The 26,050-nt window shown below is 42.3% G+C and overlaps 2 protein-coding genes across 3 annotated transcripts in view; both read right to left on the bottom strand.

Moving 5' to 3' along the window:
* Positions 1–495: 495 nt before the first annotated feature.
* epas1a (endothelial PAS domain protein 1a) lies at positions 496–9,241 on the bottom strand. 2 transcript variants are annotated; one of them, XM_069664604.1, is made up of 9 exons: positions 8,888–9,241; positions 5,997–6,163; positions 4,199–4,458; positions 4,017–4,101; positions 3,759–3,859; positions 3,456–3,619; positions 2,064–2,164; positions 1,815–1,983; positions 496–585 (listed from the first exon to the last, which is right to left on the bottom strand). In XM_069664604.1, exons 1-9 carry the CDS (start codon positions 8,911–8,913, stop codon positions 522–524), a joined length of 1,137 nt encoding a protein of 378 aa, XP_069520705.1. In that variant the 5' UTR covers positions 8,914–9,241; the 3' UTR covers positions 496–521. The 2 variants fall into 2 exon arrangements, with proteins under 2 accessions (XP_069520705.1, XP_069520704.1); XM_069664603.1 differs by lacking the exon at positions 496–585 and having other exon boundaries at positions 1,328–1,983.
* Positions 9,242–9,313: 72 nt separating this feature from the next.
* The window catches only part of prkcea (protein kinase C, epsilon a), a 52,287-nt gene continuing 35,550 nt past the window's right edge, over positions 9,314–26,050 (bottom strand). Inside the window, exons 5-15 of the mRNA XM_069664602.1 lie at positions 22,827–22,915; positions 22,463–22,592; positions 21,760–21,902; positions 20,258–20,360; positions 19,435–19,646; positions 18,036–18,209; positions 17,795–17,949; positions 17,326–17,464; positions 15,473–15,661; positions 13,438–13,584; positions 9,314–12,232 (exon numbers count right to left, since the gene is read on the bottom strand). Of these exons, the coding sequence (XP_069520703.1) occupies positions 12,083–12,232; positions 13,438–13,584; positions 15,473–15,661; positions 17,326–17,464; positions 17,795–17,949; positions 18,036–18,209; positions 19,435–19,646; positions 20,258–20,360; positions 21,760–21,902; positions 22,463–22,592; positions 22,827–22,915 (1,631 nt within the window). The 3' untranslated portion in view covers positions 9,314–12,082. The remainder of the gene's footprint in view (positions 12,233–13,437; positions 13,585–15,472; positions 15,662–17,325; positions 17,465–17,794; positions 17,950–18,035; positions 18,210–19,434; positions 19,647–20,257; positions 20,361–21,759; positions 21,903–22,462; positions 22,593–22,826; positions 22,916–26,050) is intronic.

The following is a 26,050-nucleotide window of genomic DNA, read 5'->3' as shown; positions in this document are numbered from 1 at the left end:
GTGTGTGTGTGTGTGTGTGGTGTACAATATGTCTATACTTGACTGTCAGATGTCAGCACATGTGTCAGGTGGCTCTGAAGGAAACCCCACAGGAAGTAAAATCAGGCCCACAGAGGTCACAAAGAAGTCAAACTGCTGCTTTCGTCAACAACAAATTTCGACTCTCACTACGCCCCGTCAACCGTCTGCTGACCACAGTCTACACCTACAGCTTCCACTTTTCTTCCAGGGAGGCATCTGCAACGCTCATGCAAAACAGTACAACAAAGTACGTGAAGTAAGAAGCTTCAAATTCAGCTTTCATGATAAGTTATCTGCCCGAACCGGCTTAAAATGATCAATATTTGGTCATTTGGTTTAAGTGTCTGGTGGTTGCAGATATTTATAAACTCAGAAACACCGGCTGTTGAAGCAAACACACAGACAGTTTTTGAATAAGAAAGTTGAATGTTTAATAAAAGTGAAAAGAAGGAGGTGCAGACGATTGTCGCTTGATGCAGGCCGGTCTTCAGACTCCGCTTTCAGCTCAAATATCCAGAGACGGTCTGGTCCAAAGAGAGCTGCAGGGACGGCTCCTCCACTCCACTGTGAGACACACACGCATACAGCATTTAAATTATATATGTTTATAATCCATTTAGAAGTAATAGTACTCTGAACTATAATAAACAAGCTAGGACAGCTGTCCTCTATGGGTTCACTGTAAAGTCTCAGTTTCTGAGACTTGATTTAAAGGTTCAAACTAGCTGTTTGCATTTTTTAGTCCTCTAACTTTCACACTTTAATATCAACAAGTACAGCCGAGGCTAACGTCCAGGTCAGGGGTCATAAAACTAAATATTGGACAAATCTTGACCGAATGACGCGGCTATAAGGACATCATTAGGCTGATTATATTACTTCTTGAGGAGGGACATTAAAGTTATAATCTCGAAGATCTCAGTTTCGTTCTCTTTGGCGGCACGTGTGGCGATAACATTAATTGCAGGATTACACTTCCCAGATATCCAGACAATGCTGCATGCGTGACGTCCACGGTTGGCTCCGGTTGTAACTCTTGATTTTCCTCGCTGACGGTCGCTTTCCTTTTCAGACTGTTTGCCTTCATCTGAGCGTCGAGTTTGTTTCTTTTTCTTTGGATTTTCACTTATTGTTGAAGTTGTATCTGTAGTCATCGATCTTTTCTTTGTTTGTTCAGCCATAGTAGATTACTGTTTACTCGCAACACTTGCAGAGAGCGGAAAAGCAGCCGCTTAGCTCCGCCTACCCTCCCTGGCAGACCAACCACTGCTGGGTGATGGAAAACGCGTCACTAACTGGGCGCCGCTTGTGATTTTTTCCGTGAAAGTCGACACCCAGTCTGTAATACTGCAAATGCAAAGGCTTTCATTGGTGGGCCACCGGCTCAATTACCATTGTGTTACCTCGTTCGGCCATAGATCGTGACTTAACAGACATTTATTTAATGAAAATCTTCGAGTTTATTACTTTAATTCGATGTCAGTCAATCCGGAGGTTTTTACAGAAAAGCACAAATGTGAACCTCATGGTGGCACAAGAGAAAAAAGGCAGGAGCATCATCAAAGTCAGTGTGATTCATCCTCTGGTGAACGTGAATGTTTGTGCAAAAAATTTCAGCTTAATCTGCCGCACAGTGGCTGAGATTGAGAGGTGAACTTACCGACCAATCAGCCATCACAAGAGCCGCACTTGCATCAACAAAAGAAGCGAACAAAATGTTCACTGTGATGGATTTAACTTTATCCAGGTTGTTTCGATTCTCTGCGTATAGATATGAATCAAAGTACACACACCTGAGGACATATGTAACACAGAGGATGCAGAGCGGGTGGTGGGCGCCGGGCCGGGACTTGGAGGGTCTGCTGCTGGGGATGACGGCGCTGTGAGTCTCCACCCAGACGTAACCTCCACGTCTCACCAGCATCCTGTACTGACCGCTGACCGACTGAGTCTTTAAACACACTGCAGAGAGCGTGCAGGTGAAGTTAGATATTCACAGGTGTGTAATGTATGTGTGTGTGTGTGTGCGTGTCAGTACCTACAGTTCATATGATTTTTGGTCAGACAGCTTGCGTCCAGTGTGAGATCATAGATGGAGCGACCCAGCAGCTCCTCGGGACTGTAACCCAACAGCAGCGTCACTCTGCAGACACACAAAGCAGGAAGAATTAAATACTGCTGATGAACAAATCTTGAAACGTCAACTAAGCACTTTTAAATTAAAAAAATATGGTTGTGATGTGCAAGCGATCATCAGTGTAAGCTCTTTCCAAAAAACATAGCAGTTCTTACTGATTGAGCAGCAGCCACAAACATGGTCAGCTAATATTATGCAGTTGTAGGTCTCAGATTAAAAAAAAGGGAAGATAAAACAGGAACCAAGCAGAAGTTATAGTCATAATGTTTTCATCATTATCACGCTAAATTAACCCATTAAAACCCACTTTTCTCTTTTTCTTTCCATTCAAGTAGCTTCAAGGTTGTTAAATTTCACCCTCTCACAGTATCATATATTCTGTACGAGCTAGTTATAGCTTTATGATGTTTAAAGGGGGGGGTATTATGCTAATGTCAAGCTCCATATTTCACTCGGTGATACCTGTGGAGCAGCTTAGCATAATTTACAGTTACAGTTAATTTACTCTGTGCAGGCCCTCATACAGCCTCCGCCTGAAACGACTCGGCAGGCTCTGTCCCTTTAAGAAACCCCGCCCCTTCTGATTGGCCAGCTCTCCGAAGCCTGCCGAGGCTGCACGTTGTGACGAGGGACCAGGGAGCTTGCTGGACTCCACTTCCTCAATCTAGGACGCCTGCCTCCGATGTCATGTCGCGTTCAAAATCGAAATGTAGACCCGAAGATTTTTTAGACGACCCGCCGGTATATTCTCGCCATATTTCGGATTCTGTGCCGCTCTGAGCCGTTGCCTGCAGCGATCAACGTCCTTGACTGGAAAACGGTAGTATTTCACTCCAGCGTCTCTCGCTGGGCCGTTCCTTTCAGAGAGAGGGCGCAATGCACGCTGGGTGTTGTAGGAATGCAGAATGGGCGAAACCACGAAACTATTGCTTTTATCGATTACAGAGAACACCAGCTTTGACAGTGGCTTTTTCCAGGGGGGAATTGCTCCTTTAAGTAGGAGGACAGTGGGTAGTGTCGGAAACAGGGGAAGTGAGAGTGGGGATGACACACAGTAAGGGCCGAGGGTGGGAGTTGAACACGGGGTCGCCACATTGAGGACCGTAGCCTCTGTACATGGGCTGCCTGATTAGCCGCTGAGCTAAACCGACACCCTGAAGCTCTTTTTTAAAAGATATTTAAGCCGATAAAGTGAACTCACAGGATGGTTTGTATCTGCACAAAGGCAGACAGTTTAAATAACGTCCAGCTCACTTCTATGTGCGTGTGCTGTTAAGTGTGTGCTCGTCTAAATCACCTCTGGTCACAGTACGTGAACCGCATGTCCATGCTGTGTTGGCTGCTGAAGGTGTGTGTGCTGAGGAGTGTGTGTGAGAGCGGCAGAGACTGGCAAGTCAGCAGGAGGCAGGAAACAGAGGACGTAGCGATGCACACCTTCGCTCGGCCCTGACAGTGGAGGACCTGAAACAGCAGAGAGAGGGGGAATGAAAGTTAGCAGCTTGAAATCATCGAGAACGTTTTTCCCGCGTCCGGATGTTGAGAAGAGGGGTGAAAAAAAAACAGTGTGAATTTCTGTTAAGGAGGTGTTATTCTCACAAACCTTCCAGGTGGCTGACTTGAGGTTGGTGCTTCTTCCTCTGTGTGTCAGTGCGCTTTTTATCCTCATGACAAAGTCCCTCTTTCCACCGCACCAAACCTCCTCTAAAAAACAAGCAATTTAGCAAAGTACACAAATAAACCTGTTCAAACCTGCATGATTTCTCGAAGAAAAAAAACAGACGACCACAGGACATACAACCCAGACAACACGTAGAAAGGTGTAACACACACACAAGCATGCACACACACACACACACACCTGTTGTTAGACGTAGATTGCTTCTGATTTCTTCGTGGTCACAAGGGTGAGTAAACTCGAAAATATTGTGTCCCATCAGCTCAGTCTGTCAGAGAATATAAAGAGCATATTCACCTTCAAAGCCTGAATCCCTTATGTACATTATTATGTAAAAATGTGTGTTTGTGTGTGTGTGTTTGTACCTGTGTCAACCCCATGTACTTGCTGACGTTGTCGGACAGGAAGATCATGTCTCCGTCCGTGGACAGAACCATCAGAAACCCCTCCAGGGTCCTCAGGTACATGTTTGTCTCCTCAAACAACTTGACATCCTCCTCCATCACTTTCTCCTCCTCCTCCTCCTCTTTGTTACGTGCGCCATCACACTCCGGCCGCTCCTCTCTGCCGTTCAGTTGTCCACATCTTACTGCGGGACTTCCCTCTGCTTTAATCCCAGTGTTCCCTGACACAGAGCAAAACAGGAAGTGAGAATATCGATTGTGCTACTGTTAGCTTCTATGTAAAAAATGCTACAAAATAGTTCAAGTAAAATATGAAACCACTCTCTTCTGTTCAGTATTCATGGGAACTATGATAAATGATACGGTGTATTCTCAATGACGAACTCTAGTACAAACTGCGTGTCGTTGTGTGTGTGTTTCAGGTGATACGACTCATGTTATAAAAGACTTCCTCTGTCTAACACTTGTCTCAAACGCGACCACCTGCCGACCACAACAAACTGCTGCTATACGCTCTAGAAACATGTTTTCTTTTCTGCGAGAGAGAGAGTGGATTTCAATTTTACTTTGTAGACTTTGTAACATTGAATTTACGTGGGATTACTCTGTTTGCACTTTTACATTCAAAAGCTCATCTGGAATTTGCAGTATTTTGAAAACAGTCCTATTATTTTCTTTTAAGGTGTGTTTATTAAAAAAATTCTTCTGTGATTTAACTTGCATAAGAGTTCCCAGTTATTCTGCACACCTAATTTGAATTTATAATATATTGATAAGTTATTGATTGAGCAGGCAGGCAGTTTAACAGTTGAATCCCTCTTAAAGAGGAAGTTATTCTGTTACGGGATGATACCTTTCTTTCTTTCTTTTAAGATTGTGTCTTTATAGGATAGGGTTGCAAGAGAAGAGAGAGAGTGGGATGACATGAAGCAAATGGCCAAGGGTCATGGGCCATGGGCCATGGGCGTGTACATGGGAGGCATGATTTTGCCGCTGAGCTTAACCAGCACCCTACATTTCTTAATTTCAAATCACAATATAAATTAGATCTGGGGTTTATTTGGCCTTTCTATGCCTTAATTAAGAGAGAGGACAGTGGATAGTGTAGGAAACAGGGAAGAGAGAGTTGGGATGATATGCAGCAAAGGGCTGAGGGCGGGAGACGAACACTCTGTACATTGGACCTACGACTGCTGAGCTACACCGCCTCCCCAGATCTGTTTTTTTAAAGTTATAGAATTATATATTTTTTTGTTTTATAATTTGGGGATAAATGTGGTCTTTTACTCAAATAGGATTATTAGAATTTATAGACACATAGAGACAGACATTTCACACTCCCACCTGTCACCAATGAACCTAACGAGCATGTCTCTGGACTGTGGGAGGAAGCCGTACACAGAGGGAACCCACGCATGCACGGGGAGAACATGCACACTTCAAAACAGAAAGGCCCACTACGTCCAACCATGACGGGATTCGAACCATGAACATTTTAGCTGTGAGGCGAAAGCACTAACCGCTGCACTTAGATTTCATATTCAAAAGACTGATGTTAATATTGATAGAAGATGCAACAATATGTGTAAAATATTTAAACGCTGCAATTAATAAATGTCATCTGCATAGATACATGAATAAGACTAGAGTGTGTTCTTGTTTGATTTTGAAACTCAACTTGATGGAGTTAGATGTTTGCCTCTTTAATGTGTGTGTGTGTGTGTGTGTGTGTGTGTGCTTATGTGGTGACAGTCGGTACCTTTGAGCAGTGCGTGCATGCGGATGTAGCTGAGCGTGAGGCGGATGACGGACGGTTTGTCCAGGTGAGCTCTGATGGAGGGTTGGAGCGGCAGGAGGCGGCACAAATCTCCAAACACGTCAGACTCCACCCGTCGTCTCCTCCTGGCTGCCTCGCGGCTGATCGCCCTGCAGAGGTCAGAGGTCAGGAACACTTACCCAGGTCATTGATGTAATAGAATTGCAGTGGTGCAGAATATCAAAGTGCAGACACACAAGGACTTTCTGAGGAACTTTTGTGCTTCAGTGAGTTTCACTAAATCTGTCAACTATTTGCACACTCCTTGTAATAAGCGTTAGTTATTTGGTAATAAGACCCTTATAAGATACCTATTAACATTAAATGTATGTTAATAAGATTAGAGAAGTGTTAATAAAGGGTTTATTCATCTAAATAAGGCACTGTTCTTGCTTTAGATCCAGTAGCTGCAGAAAAGCATAATTAACTGTTAATAAGCGCATAGTTAATTGCTTATTACTGCACAATAAAGTATGCATTAATCTTAATAAAGCAACTGTTAAGCTTAGTAAAGGTTTAAGGATGGCATAATTGGTGAGTAAGACTCGATGAATGAGTTTGTAATGCTGTTATAAACAATTATAAGAAACTTATTAACGCTCTTAAGCTGTCTATAACTTGTGTAAGTTTCTTATAAGTGCTTATAAATGTCTTATAATCTAACAATAAAACATGATCATGATACAATTATTAACACTTACATAGTCTTACTAACATATATTTAAACTTAATAATCATCTTATAAGGACTTATGAGGGTCTTATTATCTATTAACGAATGCTTACTACAAGGAGCTTAATACAAAGCGTTACCACAGATCCTTCATGATTCATATAAACCTTCATCATGACCGCAAACTTCCGAACTCAAACTTCCCCAAGTTGTCTAGAAGTGCAGGAGCTCTGCAGGAACAGTCAGGTTTTAGTTTGACCGCTGGGTGACTTTGTGACTCGAGGTGACAGAGGGTTTCTCAACATGTAGGGAAGCATGTAAGAGTAAGATGACGCAGACGAGTTAGGAAATCTCCAGTTTGAGTTTTTGTCGTACTTTCACACGCATGCTTACGGTTACTTTTGATTGGATTTTATTTAACCTCTAATAGTTTTTACTTGTTCTTAATATTGATGCATGGCTATAACCTTTAGTTTTACTGTTAAATATTTGCACTACCATCAACTTGCACAAACCTGCACATCTGTACAGCTCTTTAACGTACATATTTCTTTATATCTTATTGTCTATTTTTATCGTATTTTTCCATGACAGGAGGAGCACTACTGTTAAGTAGCGTTGTACTTATTTTATTCTACTTCTGCATTAATTGTTCTGCACCTAAACACCAAGTCAAATTCCCGTATGTGTAAACCTACAATAAACTTAATTCTGATATTTCCGTTGGGCTGTTTTACCTTGATCTTAGTCAGGGCTTTCACAGCAAAGCACTTTTATAATTGTAATTATTAAAAAAAAGAATTTGTCAGTTCTGGTTAAGAATTTTTGTCTTTCGTTTCTGGGGTTTATCAAAGGACTCTCCTGACAGAGACCTGGCTCTTTTTGGACCCCGGAGGACTCCTCATTCTCCCTTCACACGTTCTAACAGCTCTATTGATGGGCCTGCTTCAGAAACTGGTTGCACAAACTGGTTTTGGTTATTCATATGGAGAAATGGCGAAGTACTAACATCAATTGGATTCATTCTGACGGCATTTACGTAATGACTGTCCCCTTTCTCGGTGTTGTTTTTGCATCTTCCCGTTACGGACAGCTTGAATTTAATAATCAGATGTTGATTTGTGATGACATTTATGCTTTTGTGTCCTTGAAACATTCTTCAGACAAATTTCTGTAGTTTATTTGTAGGTGTAAGTGTGTGTAAAAATGAGAGACTACATTTATGTTGTTTGTGTTGCTCCATCACACACGACCCAATTTGTTATTTGCAGATGAACATGACGAAATGTGTAAAAAGTTCAAGGGAGTGAATACACGCATAATTGTATTCTGTATAACAAAGCTGGTGGGTCTTCTCTAAAGAGAGGCGTGATAAACACTTGTATCTTTTTATCTATAAATGCCCTACATATCATACATGCTGAACTGGAACACTGGAACCTACGAAACTCGATCTACTGACTGCCTCATGCTCCAAGTCCCTCGCGTTTACTCTGAACTTGGAAAATCCGCCTTTAGTTTTTGTGCTCCAAACATGTGGAATCACTGACAACACACTGTACGGACAAATGAAGGCGATGGTCTCAAACCACGTCACTTCAGCAAAGTGTTTTTTTTGGTTGTTTTAATCGTTACTTTCTGCATCTTGACATTATTGCAAAAGACGGAAACCCTCAATGATTTTCTAGGGTTGAATAAAAGCTCGAATTGAATTGAAATGCAAGGCAGTGTACAGAGTTAAACCAATCAGCAGGCGACTATAATGTATACAGACAATTGTGCACAGTTTAAGTTTCATATCATGACCATCATACATGTTGAAATTGAGAAAGTTTGTGCATAATTCCATAAATGTGGTGCAGAAATACTAACACATACTTGCACCATATAACAGTTAAAAGAGCAGCATAAATCATAAAGATGTGTGAATGGAGTGATGCATGCAAAGATGCAAAATTTCATCACACCTCTGGGGCAGAGAGCGCTCACTAACTTTTTTTTTCACAGATTGAGAGGTTTAGGTTCCTGACGAGGACAGACAGCGATGCATTGTGGTCAAAATTCAAGTTGTCTAGATGCCCAGTGTGGCCACAACCACAGAAACAATTCAACATAAAGTGTTGCAAAGACCTTAACTAGAGTGTCTCAACCTGCGGCATTACCTTCTCTTCTCCTTGTCAGCTGTCATCGTGTCCCACAGGCGTCTCTATCCGCTGTCATGGTGAACCTGGCACGGGATAAGAGAGATGATTGTGGCGGCAGCGGGAGTTCACAGCACAGCAGGGATTCTCCTCGCTACAATTTTACAGCATCACAGGTCGCCTAATTAATCAGAGAGGCAATCAGCGCCCGCCAAATGTCAGGAGGCGAGTGTTCCCTCCACAGCACAGATGACTCGACTCCATCTAGTGTCTCCTCCCTCTCAGGCATCACCTACAGGCCTCCAGAAAGTGATGATAGGTCAGCCTCCCTTCCCCTTTCTCTCTCTCTCCAGCCCACCTTCTCGTCTCTTTCAAGCCTCCCACATAAAAGTAGCCGAGAGTGGTTAATAAAAATAAAAAGAAAGAGGACGCAGAGGAGTCTGGGCGTGATGTAGACAGCTCAGTGTTTTATTGGAATCAGAGCAGACAGGACTAGCCCGGCTGTTGCACTACATTTTGGCACAGAGTAAGATAGTGTGACCAGGAACAGCCCTACCCCTGGGTGCACAAAGCTTCACTACACACCGACTCTACTGCACACAGAGCAACCAGCTCGCCTTCAGATCACTGTACAGTACACGCGACAACAGTCCTTCTCTGTGTGTGTGTGCATGTGTGTGTGTGTGTGTGTGTGTGTAAGAGAGAGAGAGAAGAGGAAGGAGGAGTCTGTGTGTGCTGCTTTGTTTGTGTGTGTGTGTGTGTGTGCTTGAAGTGAGAGGTAATTCAGCTGCTGGTTTTCCACATTTTCTTTTCACATCCCCGGCTGTAACAGACCTATGATAGTATAGTTATAGTTTTATACACAAATGTTTCCTCCAGATACACTTTACAATAATAATTATATTTATCATAAAAAAAAGAAAAGAGAGCCATAAGAAAGAGAAGCCATTCTTGAAAAAAATAAAGAAGTCAGAAAAGCGAGAGGTTTTGGCTGAGCGAGGCGGCTGCTGGAGGAGGAGGAGGCGGCGGGGAAGGGGAATTGGTGCTTTGGAGGAAGTTAAGGGAGAAAAGGAGGAGGAGGAGGGGGGGCTCAAAACACTGATGGTAACTAGGGATGCATGATATTGGAATTTTTGCCAATATCTGATATTTTCCAACCCTTTTTGCTGATTATACCGATATATTAGGCACGTTTTTTCCACCTAATTGCAGAGAAACATCAAGTCTCCCGCGGAAGTGGAACTGATATCATACCTCCTCTTATTGTAGTGGCCAAAAACTGCCTGACCGCAGACATCTCGCACCCTTCTTCATGCATTGTACAAATGGTCATGTGCCTGATCGTTCAGGTTTCTGAGCGCAACTGAACGCAGCATCCCCCCCGAAACACGGCAGAGAGGGAGACATGCCCGGACTTGTTTACTGCACCTTCTGCGGAGACATCAGTGATCGGCGACGGACTCTTTTTATCGCGTGTGCGTCCATGAATATGTAAGTTAGTTTGCACGGATGTTTATGTTACACTCTGTTAGCGTCGGCTTTGGCCGCGAGTGTATTTTCATCATGACGAGAATGATACGAATGTGAGCTAACTGTTAGCTAGTTAAGAGTTGTGAAAGTTGTTTAACTTCTAATCATTGGTTTGAGTTTCTGTGACTTTTTAGTTTTTATTTGTAGGTTGTTGATAACTTTGCACGCACACTCGCGCCGAGTTAATGTCGTAGCATTACGTCAAGTTTTTTTGGCTGACCGCCGGGGTCAGCCCTACACATGGGTCTGTATGTGACTGACTGATTGTCTGAGTGAGTGAATGAGTGACGGTTCTTTCACAGCCGTAGAGAGAGAGAGAGAGTTGGCGGATCATGGAGCATATTTGACCTCCACTGACGCGACTCTCTGTCTATACGGCTCTGGATACTTTGTTCAGGGGGAGTAGGCGGGGCTGCTCCTCCGCAGACCTCACCTACGTCCGCAGCTCGCACCTGCTTCAAACACGTTGTCATCGGCCTCATAAGGACAGTCCTTGTAACACATTGCCCACAAAAGCGCACGTTGGCCTGATGCGGTCAGCCACATACTTGGTTTTGACCTAATCTTGTTAGGGAATCATCGAGCATTTAGACATAATTAAAGCGTTGTTTTTATGTCGTTTTCAAGCCATAATCTGCAGATACCGATAACGTGCCGATAATATCGTGCATCCCTACTTTGGAGGAAGGAAAAGGGAGAAAAGAGGGGAGGGGGGCTCAAAACACTGATGGTAACTATAGCAAATGAAATGCTGAAGACAAAAAGTCACACGCCGACAGAGAGGGAACAAAAAACACGCATTCACTTCACACGTACGAAAATGTACATTCACGCCGGCAGGACTGACTCTGAAACTAGCAGATGGATGAAAAAAAAAAAAATACATTTTTTTTTTTTTTAAACTGCTACACAGGCCGCCTGTAACACTCGGCTCCACATAATTAGTTCAATAGCCTGTAACGTGTGAGCTCCACATTCACTTTATGCGCACGAGACGGGAGGACGGGGGAGTGTGCTGGAAGATGAGAGCGAGGATTTCGATCGTAAAACACATTTTTGAGGAGAAAAAAAAACCTGACACGAACAAAAAACTGTAAAATATATAGATAGTCAGGGTATTGCACAAAGGGTATTTGGCCCTAACTGGTCCACAATAAGGACAGTAATAACACAGGTAGGGTGCTTGTCCATGCGCCACGACTCTCCTTTACTAGCAGACGATACCGACACAACACAGCCACTCAACACAGGCTATATACAGGCCTCTGCACCCAGCAACACTGTACAGTCCATATGTGTGCTGGGGAGAGAAGCAATGTGTGTGTGTGTGTGTTTGTCTCAGCATGTGCAGGAAGCTTGAATGAGTGTGTGTAGATTGTAGTGTGTGTAAATCTGCATTAAAAGTGTGTGAGAGCATGTGCAGGTGTGTATATTCATAGTCATATTTATATTCATAATAATAATAATAATAATAATAATAATAATAATAATAATAAACCCAGGCAACAAGAACAACACAATGCAAGTAAAGAATATTCAAAAAGTAACAACAACCAATAGCTTCAAAGTAAAGGAGTGATTGTGTGTGTGTTATGTAAAGGGTTTGTCGGCTGTGTGTGCGTACGTGCGTGCCAGGTTTAGTGTTGTTGGATCAGCGTGTGTGTGTGTTTTGTGTGTGTGTGTATGTTAGGTCTGCGTCTCCTCCGGGGCGCAGTAGGAGAAGTCTTTGAACTCCTCCTGGTTGATCTGTCGGATGATGGCCTCGTCTGTGGGCGTCAGCACCGGGTCCTCCTTGGTGAAGTCCTGGTCGAAGTTATTCACGTCTCGCTTGGTTTTCTGCAGAGGCACACGCAACAGGAGACACGCGCACACACAAAGAGGGAAAAGACGTCAGAGGAAGAAACTTCTCAACAATCTCAAGCTGACATTAGAGCGACACCTTCTGACCACTGATGCTCACTGCCTTTCTGTAAAGATGACACACCTGCATATTGTTAACAACATGCGACCGTCACCCCTCTCATGTGTTTACAAGCGACACCTTTAGGGCCAAAAGATGAATAACAAGATAGCACAGAGGTGTAAACTTATTAATCATTTTTATTTAAAGTTTATTTTGTTTTAAAAACAGTTCTTTTAGACACGTCCTGATCTCTGTAATGTGAATATCCTCTCTAAACTTTTCAATCTCTGGTCGCTATTTTCATGCCCAGCTTTTCCATTTATTTCAAATCTATATTTCTATACTTCTACAGCTCCGGAAAAAAATAAAGAGAGCACTCCAAATGTTCCTTAAATCAGCATCTCTCATGTGATATTGCTTAATTAAACAGGCTGTCACACAGACACTGCTTCATTATAAGGGGTTTTACTTTTACTTGACTTAAAATGTTAATTTATTTTGTGTTTTATTTTTAATTAAAAACGTTAATTAAAAAGTGAATAAAAATCTGCTTTAAAATCAGGTTAGAAAATACAATTTATGCTGTTTATTATTAAACTGATGATTTTTAAGGACTTCAGGATCAACAGCTTATTTGCAACATCCCCTTTATTTTCCATCAGTGCGCTCTCTCTACTCGAGTGATATTCTCCAGTGTTTTCTGAGCTGCCACAAGAGGACCTCGTTTCACTGCAAACTGGAGAGTGAAGAGCTCTGACAGCAGCAACTACTTTGGATGTCTGGAGAACAAAATCTAAACTGTTGTTGTGACTTTTAAATCTCTTTTTACTTCCTGTTTTATTACTTTGATCCCAATGTAACTATATTTCAAAGTCTTGCCTTTGCTGTTTTACATTATGCATCACTTTCTTTTGTTTAATCCTTTTAACGTGCACTCAGACAGATTGTAACTTCTCTGTCCGGACTGGAGAGCACTTTGAGTCAGCTCCTGTTTTATTTTAAGTACGCTGACTCGACTTAAACACGCTGCATTGCTTTTAAGTGAACTTCAGTTTAAAGTTTTCTCACTGTTGTGCAGGGATGTACAACATCAGCGTGTGTGTGTGTGTGTGTGTGTGTGTGTGTGTGTGTCTCTTACAATCCTGGGTTTGAAGGGCGGCTTGACTTTCCTCTGCTCCAGCAGCACCCAGTCGATCTCTCTGAAGAAGGCGTGGGTCTTGATGGCCTCCTCGCAGCCCTGGTTCACCACGCAGCCCAGACGCTTGGCCGGGTTCTTGGTCATGAACTGCACACAAAAACACACACATTTAATTTCGAACACCGCCCCCTTTGAGACACTTAGCTGCGGCTTGATTGCTGCAAGTGACGAGGACAGAAGCAGAAGCATTTGGGTGCTAATAATAGCGCGGAGGCATTAACGGCTGTGCGGACGGTACAAACAAAGAGGCGGAGTGGCAGAGCGATGGAGCAGGTCAGCTCTGTGACTGAAAGCTGCGTCTCTTTGCTCTGTTGTCTGCTCAGTACGAGAAGAGCACTTGGCGGTTTGATGATGCCGTTGTTGTTACTTTGACCTCCCTCACTGCCTTTTTTTTTATTCTTGTCGGTATCACAGCAGAGTCAATCGTAACACCTCTGTGTTAAGTGCTCTTGAGCTGTGCAGCTCCGAGGACAGAAACGGGAATGATAGTGAGACGACAGCGAAGCAAAAACACAGACAAACTCAGGGTTGATCTTTTCAAAATAAAGTGCTGATGTATTTTATTTTAAAGCAGCAGTGTGATGTGAAGGTAAAAAGACGTATAGGTATGAAGACGGATACAAATCTGCTTACGTGCACCTGAGCTGCAACATTAGAATCAGCTTTGTAAATTGTGACAATAGTTAAATCCTCTTCTGTTTTCAGTTCTTACCGTCCTTCATTGCTTTTATTTATTTACTTATTTATCTTACTCTTCCAAATCCTTATATCTGTGTCTCCTCTGGTGTGATGTCGTCTTTTTATCGTCTTTTATTCCTTTATTTATGTTTAATAACACTTAAAAACTCTGGTTTTCAAAATAAAGAGTATTTTTTAAAAGCAGCAGTTTGATTTGAAGGTAAAAAGACGTCTAGATATAAAGGTTCAAATCTGGTTACGTCATACCTAAAAGCTTAGAGCTTTGTAGACGTTGGTTTAGACATTAGAATCCAGCTTTTTAAAGTTAAGTCCTCTCCTGACGATCTATTCTGACCGTCCTTTATTACTTTTATTTATCTTTTATTCGTCTTACTCTTCCAAATCTTTTTATCTGCTTTCTTTAATTTCCTGTGATGTGACGTCTTTTTATTCCTTCATCTCTTTATCGGTATTGCTTTAACTGCCTTTCGAGATCTGCCTGTTTTATCACTTTTATTTGCATTTCTTATTGTTGTTTTTGTTCTTGTCTTTTGTTGAATTTTCTACATTTTCTATCTTGAATGTTTAATCTGTTATCTTCCCGACTTCCTGCCTTTGCTTTGTTTGTCAGAGCACATCATCATTATTATTATTATTACAAAGAAAACATCAGTTTGTGCTCGTCATGTATTGCAGGACAATAACAAACAACAGGGCTAAGCTGTTATTTCAATAAAAAATAAATCTGCTGTAATGTCTGAAAAATGTAGTGATAACAAATATATTCTGATTTCTTGTTCCTGACTGTGAGTTAATCAAACAAAGATGATAGCCACAGATTACCTCCCCATCAATTTATATTTGTCCATAACAATGTAACATTATATTATTATATATTAAGCACTAGCACTTATATATTTCCTGTATGATACAGAACAAACACAGCTGAAGGTTTTCTTATTTCACAACTTGTAAAAAAGTTTAAAAACAGGCTCATTTTTTAAAACTCCAGATCTTTAGAAACATCCTGTCGATTCTGACATGTTATAAATGTTAAACAACTTCCTGGGTTTGTCAAAAATCATAACATATTTACTTTTTGATCAGAAAACAGGACGTCACAAATTGGGGCTCTTTGTAACCAAGACATTTTGGAAAAACTCTTCAGCCAAATTCTGCAAAGTTTGAACTTCTGTTCACTTCAAACAGTTCAGACAGTTTTTAATCTTATTAGAATAAAATCTACTGAATTAAAAATGTTGGAAGAGGTGTGTAATAGTGGAGACAGGACACGCACCGCTCTGAGGATAGAAACAGCCTCTTTGCTGAGCCACACGGGGTAGAGGACGTCGTCGTGGAGAATCGACTCGAACAAGTCGTCCTCATTATCGGCTTCGAACGGAGGCTGTCCGGCCATCATCTCGTACATCAGCACCCCGAGGGCCCACCAGTCCACCGAGGCTCCGTACTCCAGCTCCTGCAGGATCTAGATTCAACGACATGACACGGTTCAACGCGGAGGAACCTCGACAAAATACCACAGAGCAGATCCACTAGAGAAAAGACTCCCAGTCACTGACGACCAACGAGCAGGAGATAAGTCACACATTTAAGGCCCGTCTGTTTTCACAGATTTACAGCAGACGACTCCTAACTTCAGTGTGGAGCACAAAAAGAACAAACAGTCTGCTGCAGTTTTAACTAAAAACTTCAAATGCTCGTCGCCTTTGGTAGCGAGAAAAAAAGAGCTCAAAACTAAATTAGTTTCACAGATTTCTTTAAAGGCCAAACGAAACATCACTTTCAAACAGTGATGGCCAAAGACCTCAAATGATGTCGCAAAACTTACTGCATTAGACATTTCTTTTACTTAAGGGTGAGAAATCTTAACAATAAAATGTGGTGAAGAGAATAATTATTTCACTGTGGGGTTAGAAATGATCGTGTGCCAAATTTAGAGGATTGTTTTTATTCATTAAAGCAGAAATAAAAGCATAACGAAAAAACAGAAGGAAGGACAGAGAGATGAGATGAAGGAAGGGGAGAAAAAAGGGCAAAACAAAGTTAAATAGAAAAGAAAAAAAATCTCTAAATGTTTTAATTAATGTCTAAAAGTGTATCTATACCGCTTATCCTGTTCAGGGTCGCGGGGGGGCTGGAGCCTATCCCAGCTGTCATTGGGCGAGAGGCAGGGTACACTCTGGACTGACACTCACAGAGCCGACACACTGGCAACCTTTCACGCTCACACCTACGGCCATTTTAGAGTCACCAGTGGACCTAACGAGCATGTGTTTGGACTGTGGGAGGAAGCCGGAGAACCCGGAGAGAACCCACGCCACAGCACTACCCCCTGCTAGATTTCAGACTTAATTCAACATACACATTTTTACCTGACAGCTGTTATATTGAGCACCAGAGGCAAGAGCTGTGAGAACGAATCGATTAATCCATTTACAGAGATGAAACTATATTATACATGGTTAAATATTTAAATTAATAAAACATTTCAATAATTTCTCAAACAAAAATGTCAAAATTTCTCTGGTTCCAGTTTCTCGGATGGGAACACTTGCTGGTTTAGTAGCTCAGTCCGTAGGGACCTGGAGGGTGGCTGGTTCAAGTCCCGGGACGGAGCAACCATGGAATTAGGGTGAGTAGCAAGGCACTGAATCCCCAACTGCTTGGGGTCCATGTGCAGCCCCCCTCACTCTGACATCCCTCCATTAGTGCATGTCCGCAGGGTTCTGTTTGTGCGTGTGTGTGTATTTCGGGCATGTTTGTGTGTAGTGTGTTTATACTAACAGAGTGAAAACATTGAATTTCCTCTCTAGGATAAATAAAGTCTGTCTTCATCTTCTTCTTTTGATAGTGTCGGATAAAATTAGACTGATTTAGATTTAGACGGTTGATTGAACTAAAGAAGACATATGAATATGTTCAGTCGGACTTGACCACTTTCTAAAATGTTACGGACTAAATAATTTATCCAGAAAATAAATTAATGATGGAACTTCATTTGCAGCCACTAATATAAAACTGCACTTAGTATAATATTTGTGTAAATGTACTTGTTCTGTTTAATCCACAGTGAAACAAAGGGAGGATATATCGCAGTGCAGTCCATCCTGGTGACTGCGTCACGCTCACCTCAGGGGCGATGTAGTCGGGCGTGCCACAGAAGGTGGTGGTGGTCACTCCGTTCATGATGCCCTCTTTGCACATGCCGAAGTCTGCCAGCTTACAGTGTCCCTCTGCATCCAGCAGGATGTTATCCAGCTTCAGATCCCTGAGAGACAAAGACCCAGGAGGAGAGAGAGAGAGAGTCAGAGTCAGTACCATCTGGTTTCTATAACAGTTGGTCTCGCTGGGAGAGAGAAGTTAGCATGCAACGTAAAAAAACACTGGAGAATCAAACGATAGAAGTGTGAAACATGTTGTCATACACCTTCTGGTTTGTCCCTGGTAAGATAAGCATTAGTGTCATTCCCTTATAGTCCTCTACTTCTTCAACTAATTCATTCAATTCTCCGGACTTTCCTACAAGATTCACCTCGAAATAAGACAGGATATGAAGCTTCCAAAAGGAGTTTAGGTCGTCCTTAAAGTGTGTGTTTACCTGTAGATGACCCCGTTACGGTGCAGGAACATGAGGGCCGAGGTGACCTCGGCGGCGTAAAAACGAGAGCGGGGCTCATCAAACTTCCTGGATCGCTGAATCTGGAACATCAGGTCTCCTCCGTTCACATACTCCATTACAAAAAACAAACGGTCCTGCAGAAGGAGAGAGGGAGGGAGAGGTAAGAGACAGAAAACAGAGATGTACTGTGTGATGTGTATGTGTTGTCTGGGGGTCGTACGCGTGTCTGGAAGCAGCAGTAGAGCTGGGTGAGGTAGGGGTGTCGGCGGGCGAGGGCCAGGATGCGTTTCTCGGTCATGGTGCAGTCCACGTCGTCGTCCTGCAGGATCACGTCCTTCTTTAAAACTTTGACGGCGTAAACCTCCTCCGTGCCCTTCAGCTCCGCCAGCATCACCTGAACAGGAGACAAAAGACGGGTAAAGACGTGAATAAGGGTAAAAAATAGAAGAGGAGTGACAGAAGAGAGGAGAGAAAAATAGAAATTGGCAAGAAATTAAACACAAATGCTGCACAGACGATGACGCCCAGGGAGAGGAAAATAAAGTATAAAGCCAAAACGACACGCTCTGATCATTCTTAGATTTGTACTTTTCCACTTTTGATTTTTGCTTTTTGATAGGACAGCTGAAGAGAGACAGGAAGCACTGGGAGAAGAGAGTTGTTGTAGTTGTTCCATCATCTATACCGCTTATCCTGTTCAGGGTCGCAGAGGGGCTGGAGCCTATCCCAGCTGTCACTGGGCAGAGAACACCCTGTCAATCACGGGGCTGACACACAGGTTCACACCTACGGGCAACTTGGGGTCACCAATGAACCTAACGAGCATGTCTTTGGACTGTGGGAGGAAGCCGGAGCACCCGGAGGGAACCCATGCATGCCCGTGGAGAACATGCAAACGCCACACAGAAAGATTCCTCACGTCTGAATCGGGGTTCGAACTTGGAACCTTGTAGCTGTGAGGCGACAGAGCTGAACACTGCACCACCTTCTGTTTTGTTTTTGCTTTTATCTATACGACAGCTGAGTAGGAAATGTGGGGAGTGGGGGATGACATGCACCAAATGATCAGCAGACGGGGAATCAGTGTGTCGAGGACTGGCGACTCTGTGCATGTGGCGCCTGCTCGACCAACTGAGCTAAACCAGCGCCCTCAAAATAAAGGTTTTGCAATGCTTATCAATCCTCTCGTCCAAATGTGGTCACCTCTGCAACCAAAAATACAAGAACCGGCCAAAATGCTGAGCTCGGGGCGTCAAAGCAGTCTGTAAACCACTGGGTGACATCATTGTGACTACTTTAACGCAGCTTATTTATGCTAATCATAATAAAACAAGCTCAGTATTTTCATTGTTTCTTGCCGGTTTCCATCTAAAGCTGAAGAGTGTTAAAGAGTTGTCTGCTGTACTGCTCAGGATGGTATCACAGTTGCCTCCATGCAAAATAATTCGTGAACCGGTCTGCTCTGGTTCCTGCCTTCCCTGATACATCCGCTGTTATAAATAATGACAAACCTGGTAGGTGAGGTGTTAAAAGAACACAAAGCATTGTTTCAATTACGACCATAATGAGCTGTAAACAAACAAACATCCCCCTCAAACGCCTCCCCCGTGTCGCCGCACCTTGCCGAAGCTGCCTTTGCCGAGGACCTTGATGAAGTTGAAGTCCTTGAGGGTCCTCCTCTGGATCTGCCCGTTCTCCCTTCCCGCCGAGGAGGAGGACGTGGACGAGGAGGAGGTGGTGGAGGAGGAGGAAGAGGAGGAAGAGGAGGAGTGTTGCGGTCCCTGCTGGTCGAGTGACAGCGCGTGCTGCAGGCGGTCTAACTCTGCCAGGTCTGTGGGAGTCGTCGGAGAAGCAGATCAGACATTTAGCGCAAACAGACTGACTGTGCTTTTCTGTCACCTTTCAGCTAATGCGTAAAAAAAAAGAGATGATTTTAGAAACGTTGCTCATTATTTGTTGCTGATTACTTTCACATAAACTTTGAAAAATGATGATGGTGTGCTCTGATGAAACCGGGGATGACTCAGTTAAAATATATGCGATCAGGGTGATTAAACAGCAGCAGTGACCGCTGTTATTGTGATCAACAAAAATGGGATTTCTTCCACAAAGAGAAAGTTAACTTTTGTTTCTCAGCTTGCAAAGTGTGAGAGGACGATGACTCACTGCGACAAGCAAATGGTGGTGGGCGGTAGGGGGATAATTCAAGTTTAGTCTTATATATACAAGAACAATAACACATTTAACAAGTTATTTTTTAACAAGGAGCGTCAATATTATCCCTGAAATGGAATCACTACCGCTCACTGGTAAAATTAACACATTAAAACCACAGGCTGCGAAGAATGCATCATAAAAAGCTTTGAAACGCGCGCCTGTTTGTGTCAAATCTGTGTTTTCTGAGGGTGTGTGTGTGTGCAGTGTGTGTGTGTGCAGTGTTACCCTGCTGTGAGGGGGAGGTGGGGACAGCTGGCTGGCTGAAGCTGTTGTCCTCAGTCTGAGTGAGCTCAGGAGGAGACTGAGGAGGGTCCTGCCCTGGAGTCAACTGGAGAGAGAGGGAGACAACATGACCGTTCCTTCACGCTGCACTCTTAAAATATGAATCCTGAATCAGAGAGTTAAATGTGTTGCTTTTTTATACCTGTGTATCAACGACCTCAGAAATACGCAGAATTAAACCACAAGTCTGCTGAAATGTTCATAAGACCTCAGATTGTCTGCACAGTTTCTCAAAATAACACGACGCACTTTAAAGGGGGGGTACTATGCTAATTTCAAGCTTCATATTTCACTCTGTGATACCTATGGAGTAGCTTAGCATCATTTACAGTTAAAAAAACTTAATTTTTCTCACACTGGTGCTCTGTGCAGGCCCTCATACAGCCTCTGCCTGAAACCACTCACTCAGCTCTGTCCCTTTAAGAAACCTCGCCCCTACAAGCCCACTTTCTTCTGATTGGCCGGCTCTCCGAAGCCTGCTGAGGCTGCACTTTGTGACGTCACAAAAAGCAGCGTGTTGAAAAAACAGTGTGAAACCTGGCGTTCTCAGCAGCCTGCAGACTGAGCTGAGAAGCCTGGGGATTACTCCAACATACTTTTACCTACCGATTTGAAACTTCACCCACGTTTAGTCTGGACATCCAACATTGTAACATTATATATATGTCTTAACATGTGAAACAGCATAATACCCCCTCTTTAAGAATCCTAAAAAGTAAGATTAAATCCTTAGCACTCAAAATATATAGTATCTACCACCTGAAGTTAGATGCTAGGTTAGCTTAGCGTAGCACCAAGAGGCTCTGGGGTTAGGGTTACAAAATCCACGTAACAACACCTTTGCAGCTCACAAATGAACACCTTTTTGTTTAATATGTACAGAAACCAAAGTGAAGAAATGGCCAATTTATTTTAACTCTTATATCTGTGAAGCTACAAGCACCAGCCAACAACACGATGGTTTTAAAGTTCTTTAAATTACCGTTATTTACATGTAACAGCAGTAAAGCCAAAACCACAGTTAAGTAGACCACAGTTGTGCTGTCTGCACACATGAACAACACTAATTAAGATTAACTTATTTTTCTGACATTGTGGCTGGCTTTAACATCGTGTCGCCTCAAACTGGTTTCTCTTAATCATAATAAATTAACTTTTTCAGTCTTAGAAGAATGTACAGCAAACATCAGTGCCTGATAGAGGACGCTCATTAGTCCAGGGGCAAGTAATTACAGGCATTAGAAATTATATTCAATATAAAACAAATCCATCTGTATAAGAAATTAAAAGAAAAAAAACATAGTAGTTGCTTTAAAAGAAAAGATCAAATCCCTCTCCACTGGTTAAGTACTTGTAAGCTTGAAAATGTTGATATTAAACCCTAATAGTTGAAATAACTTCACTTAAAGTAAACATGCATCGCCACAGTGAGAGCGACAGGTTACCTTCCTCCTGCGCTGTGCGGTGTTGGAGATCTTGTCAGGCGTGACTCCCAGGTCAGACAGGACCTTAGCGATACCTCGGGCGTCCACGCCGCAGTTAGGAGCTACATTGGTCTCACACCGCCTGTGCACATTCATCTTACACACTGCAAGACAACAAACACATATGGAGGTGGTTCGGGCTACAGATAAAGAGGCGTTGTCATTTTTTAACATTTAAGTTGATTCTATCTTAATTGATTTTATTCTTGTTTTATTGCTCACTGTTTTAAATGTCATTTTCTTTGTTCAGCACTTTGAACTGCGTATGTGTTAGAAATGTTGCTTTCCCTTTCTGGCTCAAACATGGCAAATTTGGAAGCTCACAGTTTTCCATCAATACGTGATGTGTTTTAGGAAACAGGTTCTCATGGAAAACCACACCATGCACCACTAATTGAAAGATGGTGGGATGGATGGTACCAAGGCCTGCAATGAATAGGCACTCATAGTTTTTTATTCTGTGTGTCTGATGGCATATATTATGAAAGAAACTGTTATTTCATTGTGACTCAAAAATTAATAAACATTTATCTGTTTACAAACTTTGACTAAAAATCCAGGTACATGTTGTAAAGGAAACAAAAAGGAACAAAAGGCCAAAATACCCCCCCTTAATGCATCCGTGTGCCCTCACACTGTGATTTCCCACTGCCTGTGAACTCACCTTTGCACTGCAGGCCCTGCCTCATGAGGCCCCACAGCAGGGAGCCGCAGTGGTCACAGAAGGTGGGGACCTTGTAGTTGTGGATACTGAACTTATGGGGCATGTTAACACTGAACCGCTGTGAACCCACCTACAGAGGGAGACACACACACACACACACACACACACACTGTGTTACAAAGAGGTCACTGTGGCATTACCAGAGGAATAATGCATGTGGCTCAAGTGTTAGAACACAGTGTTCATGTGTTACCTAAAGTGCTTTAATAGTGTCTCTGTCCGTTTAACAAATAATAAACAGGACAGTTTCATAAGAGCTAAACATCAACATCCTCCGTGTGCTCCTGCTTGTGAGTGCGTGTACCTCCTCAGGTGTGTCCTCCTGCTTCTTCATCCCGGCACACTTGGTGATGATGAGCTCATGGCAGCGCTTGTGGACGACACACGTGCACACTGGAAGCACAGCGTCAACATTCACACTTTAAAAGTCTAATTTATTCACATTACGTCAAACAGACAGTTATTTTGGACTTAAGATTAACAGACGCGTCAAATATGTGACGTTGGTAGCAAGCGTTATTCACAGTTTTGGACAGAGAGTGAAGAATAAAAGGGACAATACTCTGAAATGGCTGTCTGATGCAACCGCGCTGCACTCAGTGATGCATCGATTTGATACACTGATTTAATATCCGAGCCGACACTGACCTTATTAAAGGGGTCCGGTGTCGGCCGAATGGGACTGACCCACATTAAACATCAATATAAAAATGAAACAATCCAAACCTTTTGAAAAAATAGAAACATAATCTTCAAAAGCCTAAAAGGAGCGTTGTGTAGTTGAAGTTTTGCATACAAATAAATTAATGAACCAGATTAGCACAACATAAAGTTTAAACTGAGGCACAACAGAGTGCTGGTGTCACACTGACAGTCTATTATCAGCCAATACTTTGATTTTAAATATTGGAAATCTTTATCTGGAGGGCAAAAAGGGCAACGACCTCCAAGTTAATCACATACCTACTATAATATAAGATGTTGTGTGACACGTCTTAATTAAACTTCGAATATAATGTCGCAGGAAAGAGAAACAAGAGCTGAATTTTGAATATTGTTATATCTTTGTTTATATATACTGTATTACTAACGTTAATTATTATTATTATTGTTACTTCTGCAATTCAAGTAATCCGTTACCAAGTTACATTTTCATCAAAAGTAATCAGTTATATGCAGAGCTCGACTTCCAATGTGAAGAAGCATCTGCAGCTGAATATAGGTCCACAACATCGGTGGGACTAAGAGCCTGTGTTGTATTGTTGTCTTTGAAAGGCAGGTCATTTTTAATTTTTGGTAACGCGAAATTAATCTAACGTGTTACTTTTCTCAGTAGGTAACGTAAAGAGTTACTTTTTTATGCCAGTAATCTTGTAATGTTACAAGTTACTTTTAAAAGGTACGTTACCCAACACTGATTACAGCCACTACAAAGGTAGCATAAGACACTATCCAGTTAAACTTTAATACTGAATGAATCTGCAGAACATGAAATACTTTCAAACCCGCGGTGGTTAAAGTGTTCAGGAAACACAGCATCCACACAGGACGGACAGCATTAGCAGCCGTTAGCAGAGCAACAGCAGCAGCTTCAGGCCTTTTTCTGCATCCACAGATGATGCATTCAGGCACAGTAGGATTCCTATGTTTTCACTGCGCTTGGATTCCAATACGCAATCAGAATAGTAGTTTTTACACGCATGAAAGAGAAGAAAATAAACCTTAACCGAGTCGCTGTCATAACCCGGTGTGTTGTGATTTGGGAAATATCAGATCATGGTTAATTATTAAAATAGCAAACAATATTTTTGGTGGCTTTCAGACAGCTCTGTGTTTAAACAGTCAAGGGGGCTGCGTTGGTGTGTGCGTGTTGTTTAAGGTACACACGAGACACGAAAGGATCCAAGGAGTCCAGTTGGGGTAACAGATGAATGCATTTAAAAGCTTATCAGCTGCCAAAACATTACACAACAGAGTATCACAGATGGGGTTTTAAAACTCTGGAAAGTTATCACGACAGCAACTATTTTATCCTGTTGCAGCCGTCGTGGGGTGAACAGATGAAATCCAACATTCATGTCACAAAGACAAACAGGAATGTACGCCTGTACATATTTGTTTTGCCGATGCAGCGCCCCATTTGAATTAAAGAGGAGGAGAGGACGTTACCGAAATAAGTAGAACACACTGAACACTCACCATCTGCCACACCCTCACCTCCTGCCACATTACATAAACAACACCACTCTGTGCAACTTAAGCGAAGGCTTGCACTTGTTGTACATTATGTTCTGCAGAATGGGCAGCAACGGTCAGTAACACTTAGATCTTTAGCTGAAGTCGAGGATGTTTACGTCCACTGACAAAAATGACACTAAAAAGACATCCTTAGAAACTTAATGTTCATCACCGTTTTTAAGAAGATTATATAATATAGAGTAAGGCCTGTTTGTTTGTTGTTTATTTGTATTTGTATACTGTCTTTTAATGTTTCTGTCTATTAGGGCTGTCAACGAATATTCTAAATTCGAATATGTAACTGAATTGTTGATTATTAAAATTAATATTCGATGTGAATAAAATCCGATCTACCGCGGCTTGTGGACATATTGCGCAAAAATACATTCTCGCATTTTTAGAGGGAATATTAACATTGTAGCCAATTTCGACAGCACTACTGTCTGTGTTACCTGGCATGTTTACATGTTATATCCTTATACTGATGTTCATCACTGTGCTCTGTCCCAGTTAAAGAAACAACTAAATTAACTCATTCATTAACCGATCATTTTTAATTTATATAATGCTGAATAACAACAGAAGTTATCTCATTTAACTTGACGCATAAAACAGGTCTAGACTCTTTATAATATTGTTTACAGAGACTGAACTTAATCCACTGTAAGAAAGCACCTGGCGACAGCAACAAGAATACTTTGTTTTAACAGGCACAAACCTCGAGCAGAACCAGACTCACAGGTGGACGCTCATTGGACTCAACCACTTTGACAAAACAATTATTTCAGACAGGTAAAAAAAGAAACCAGGATCATGTAACCTCAGGGCCTGTGTCGACTAATACCGTTTTTTGTCCTGGCAGCACCCCCCATTTTTCTATACAAAACCAGTGCAGTTCAGCGTTTCAGCGCTCAACGTCATGAGCGTAAAAACACCCTCAATGTCAGCTTTTTTTTGTCGCTGCGCTCTCAGTTGAAAATACTTCAACTTTTGGAACACCGCTGTGCTTGTCAATGTCACTTCTCCCTCACCAACTAATCAAAATCAAGAAGGGGGGGGACTTTCGATATCAACTTTGTAAACAACAATGGCAGAGGAGAAGCTACGTAATCCTTTCATTGTTTCGAGGGTACACTTTGCAGGTGTAGAGCTGCTGCTAACGCCAGAACACGATTCCTTCTCATCGTTTTTGTTTTCTTTGTAAAATGTTCGTGAATTAAAGCAAATATTAAGCATACAGAGCAATTTAAGACAGACTTAATGCTCACTACCGAGGGAAGCGTAAGTGTC

Source organism: Semicossyphus pulcher, unplaced genomic scaffold, assembly GCF_022749685.1.
Source record: "Semicossyphus pulcher isolate SPU_LCO1_2020_fin unplaced genomic scaffold, fSemPul1.0.p SCAF_16, whole genome shotgun sequence".
Taxonomy (NCBI): domain Eukaryota; kingdom Metazoa; phylum Chordata; class Actinopteri; order Labriformes; family Labridae; genus Semicossyphus; species Semicossyphus pulcher.
This window is presented reverse-complemented; position numbering and strand designations above follow the sequence as displayed.

Bases quoted from the DNA above. Each gene is read 5' to 3' on its own strand.
- epas1a (XM_069664603.1), bottom strand. From the start codon at position 8,913: ATGACAGCTGACAAGGAGAAGAGAAG. The intron at 6,164-8,887 runs GTAATGCCGCAG...TGACCTCTGCAG, and splicing joins GCTGACAAGGAGAAGAGAAG to GGCGATCAGCCGCGAGGCAG. The intron at 4,102-4,198 runs GTACAAACACAC...ATTCTCTGACAG, and splicing joins AGTACATGGGGTTGACACAG to ACTGAGCTGATGGGACACAA.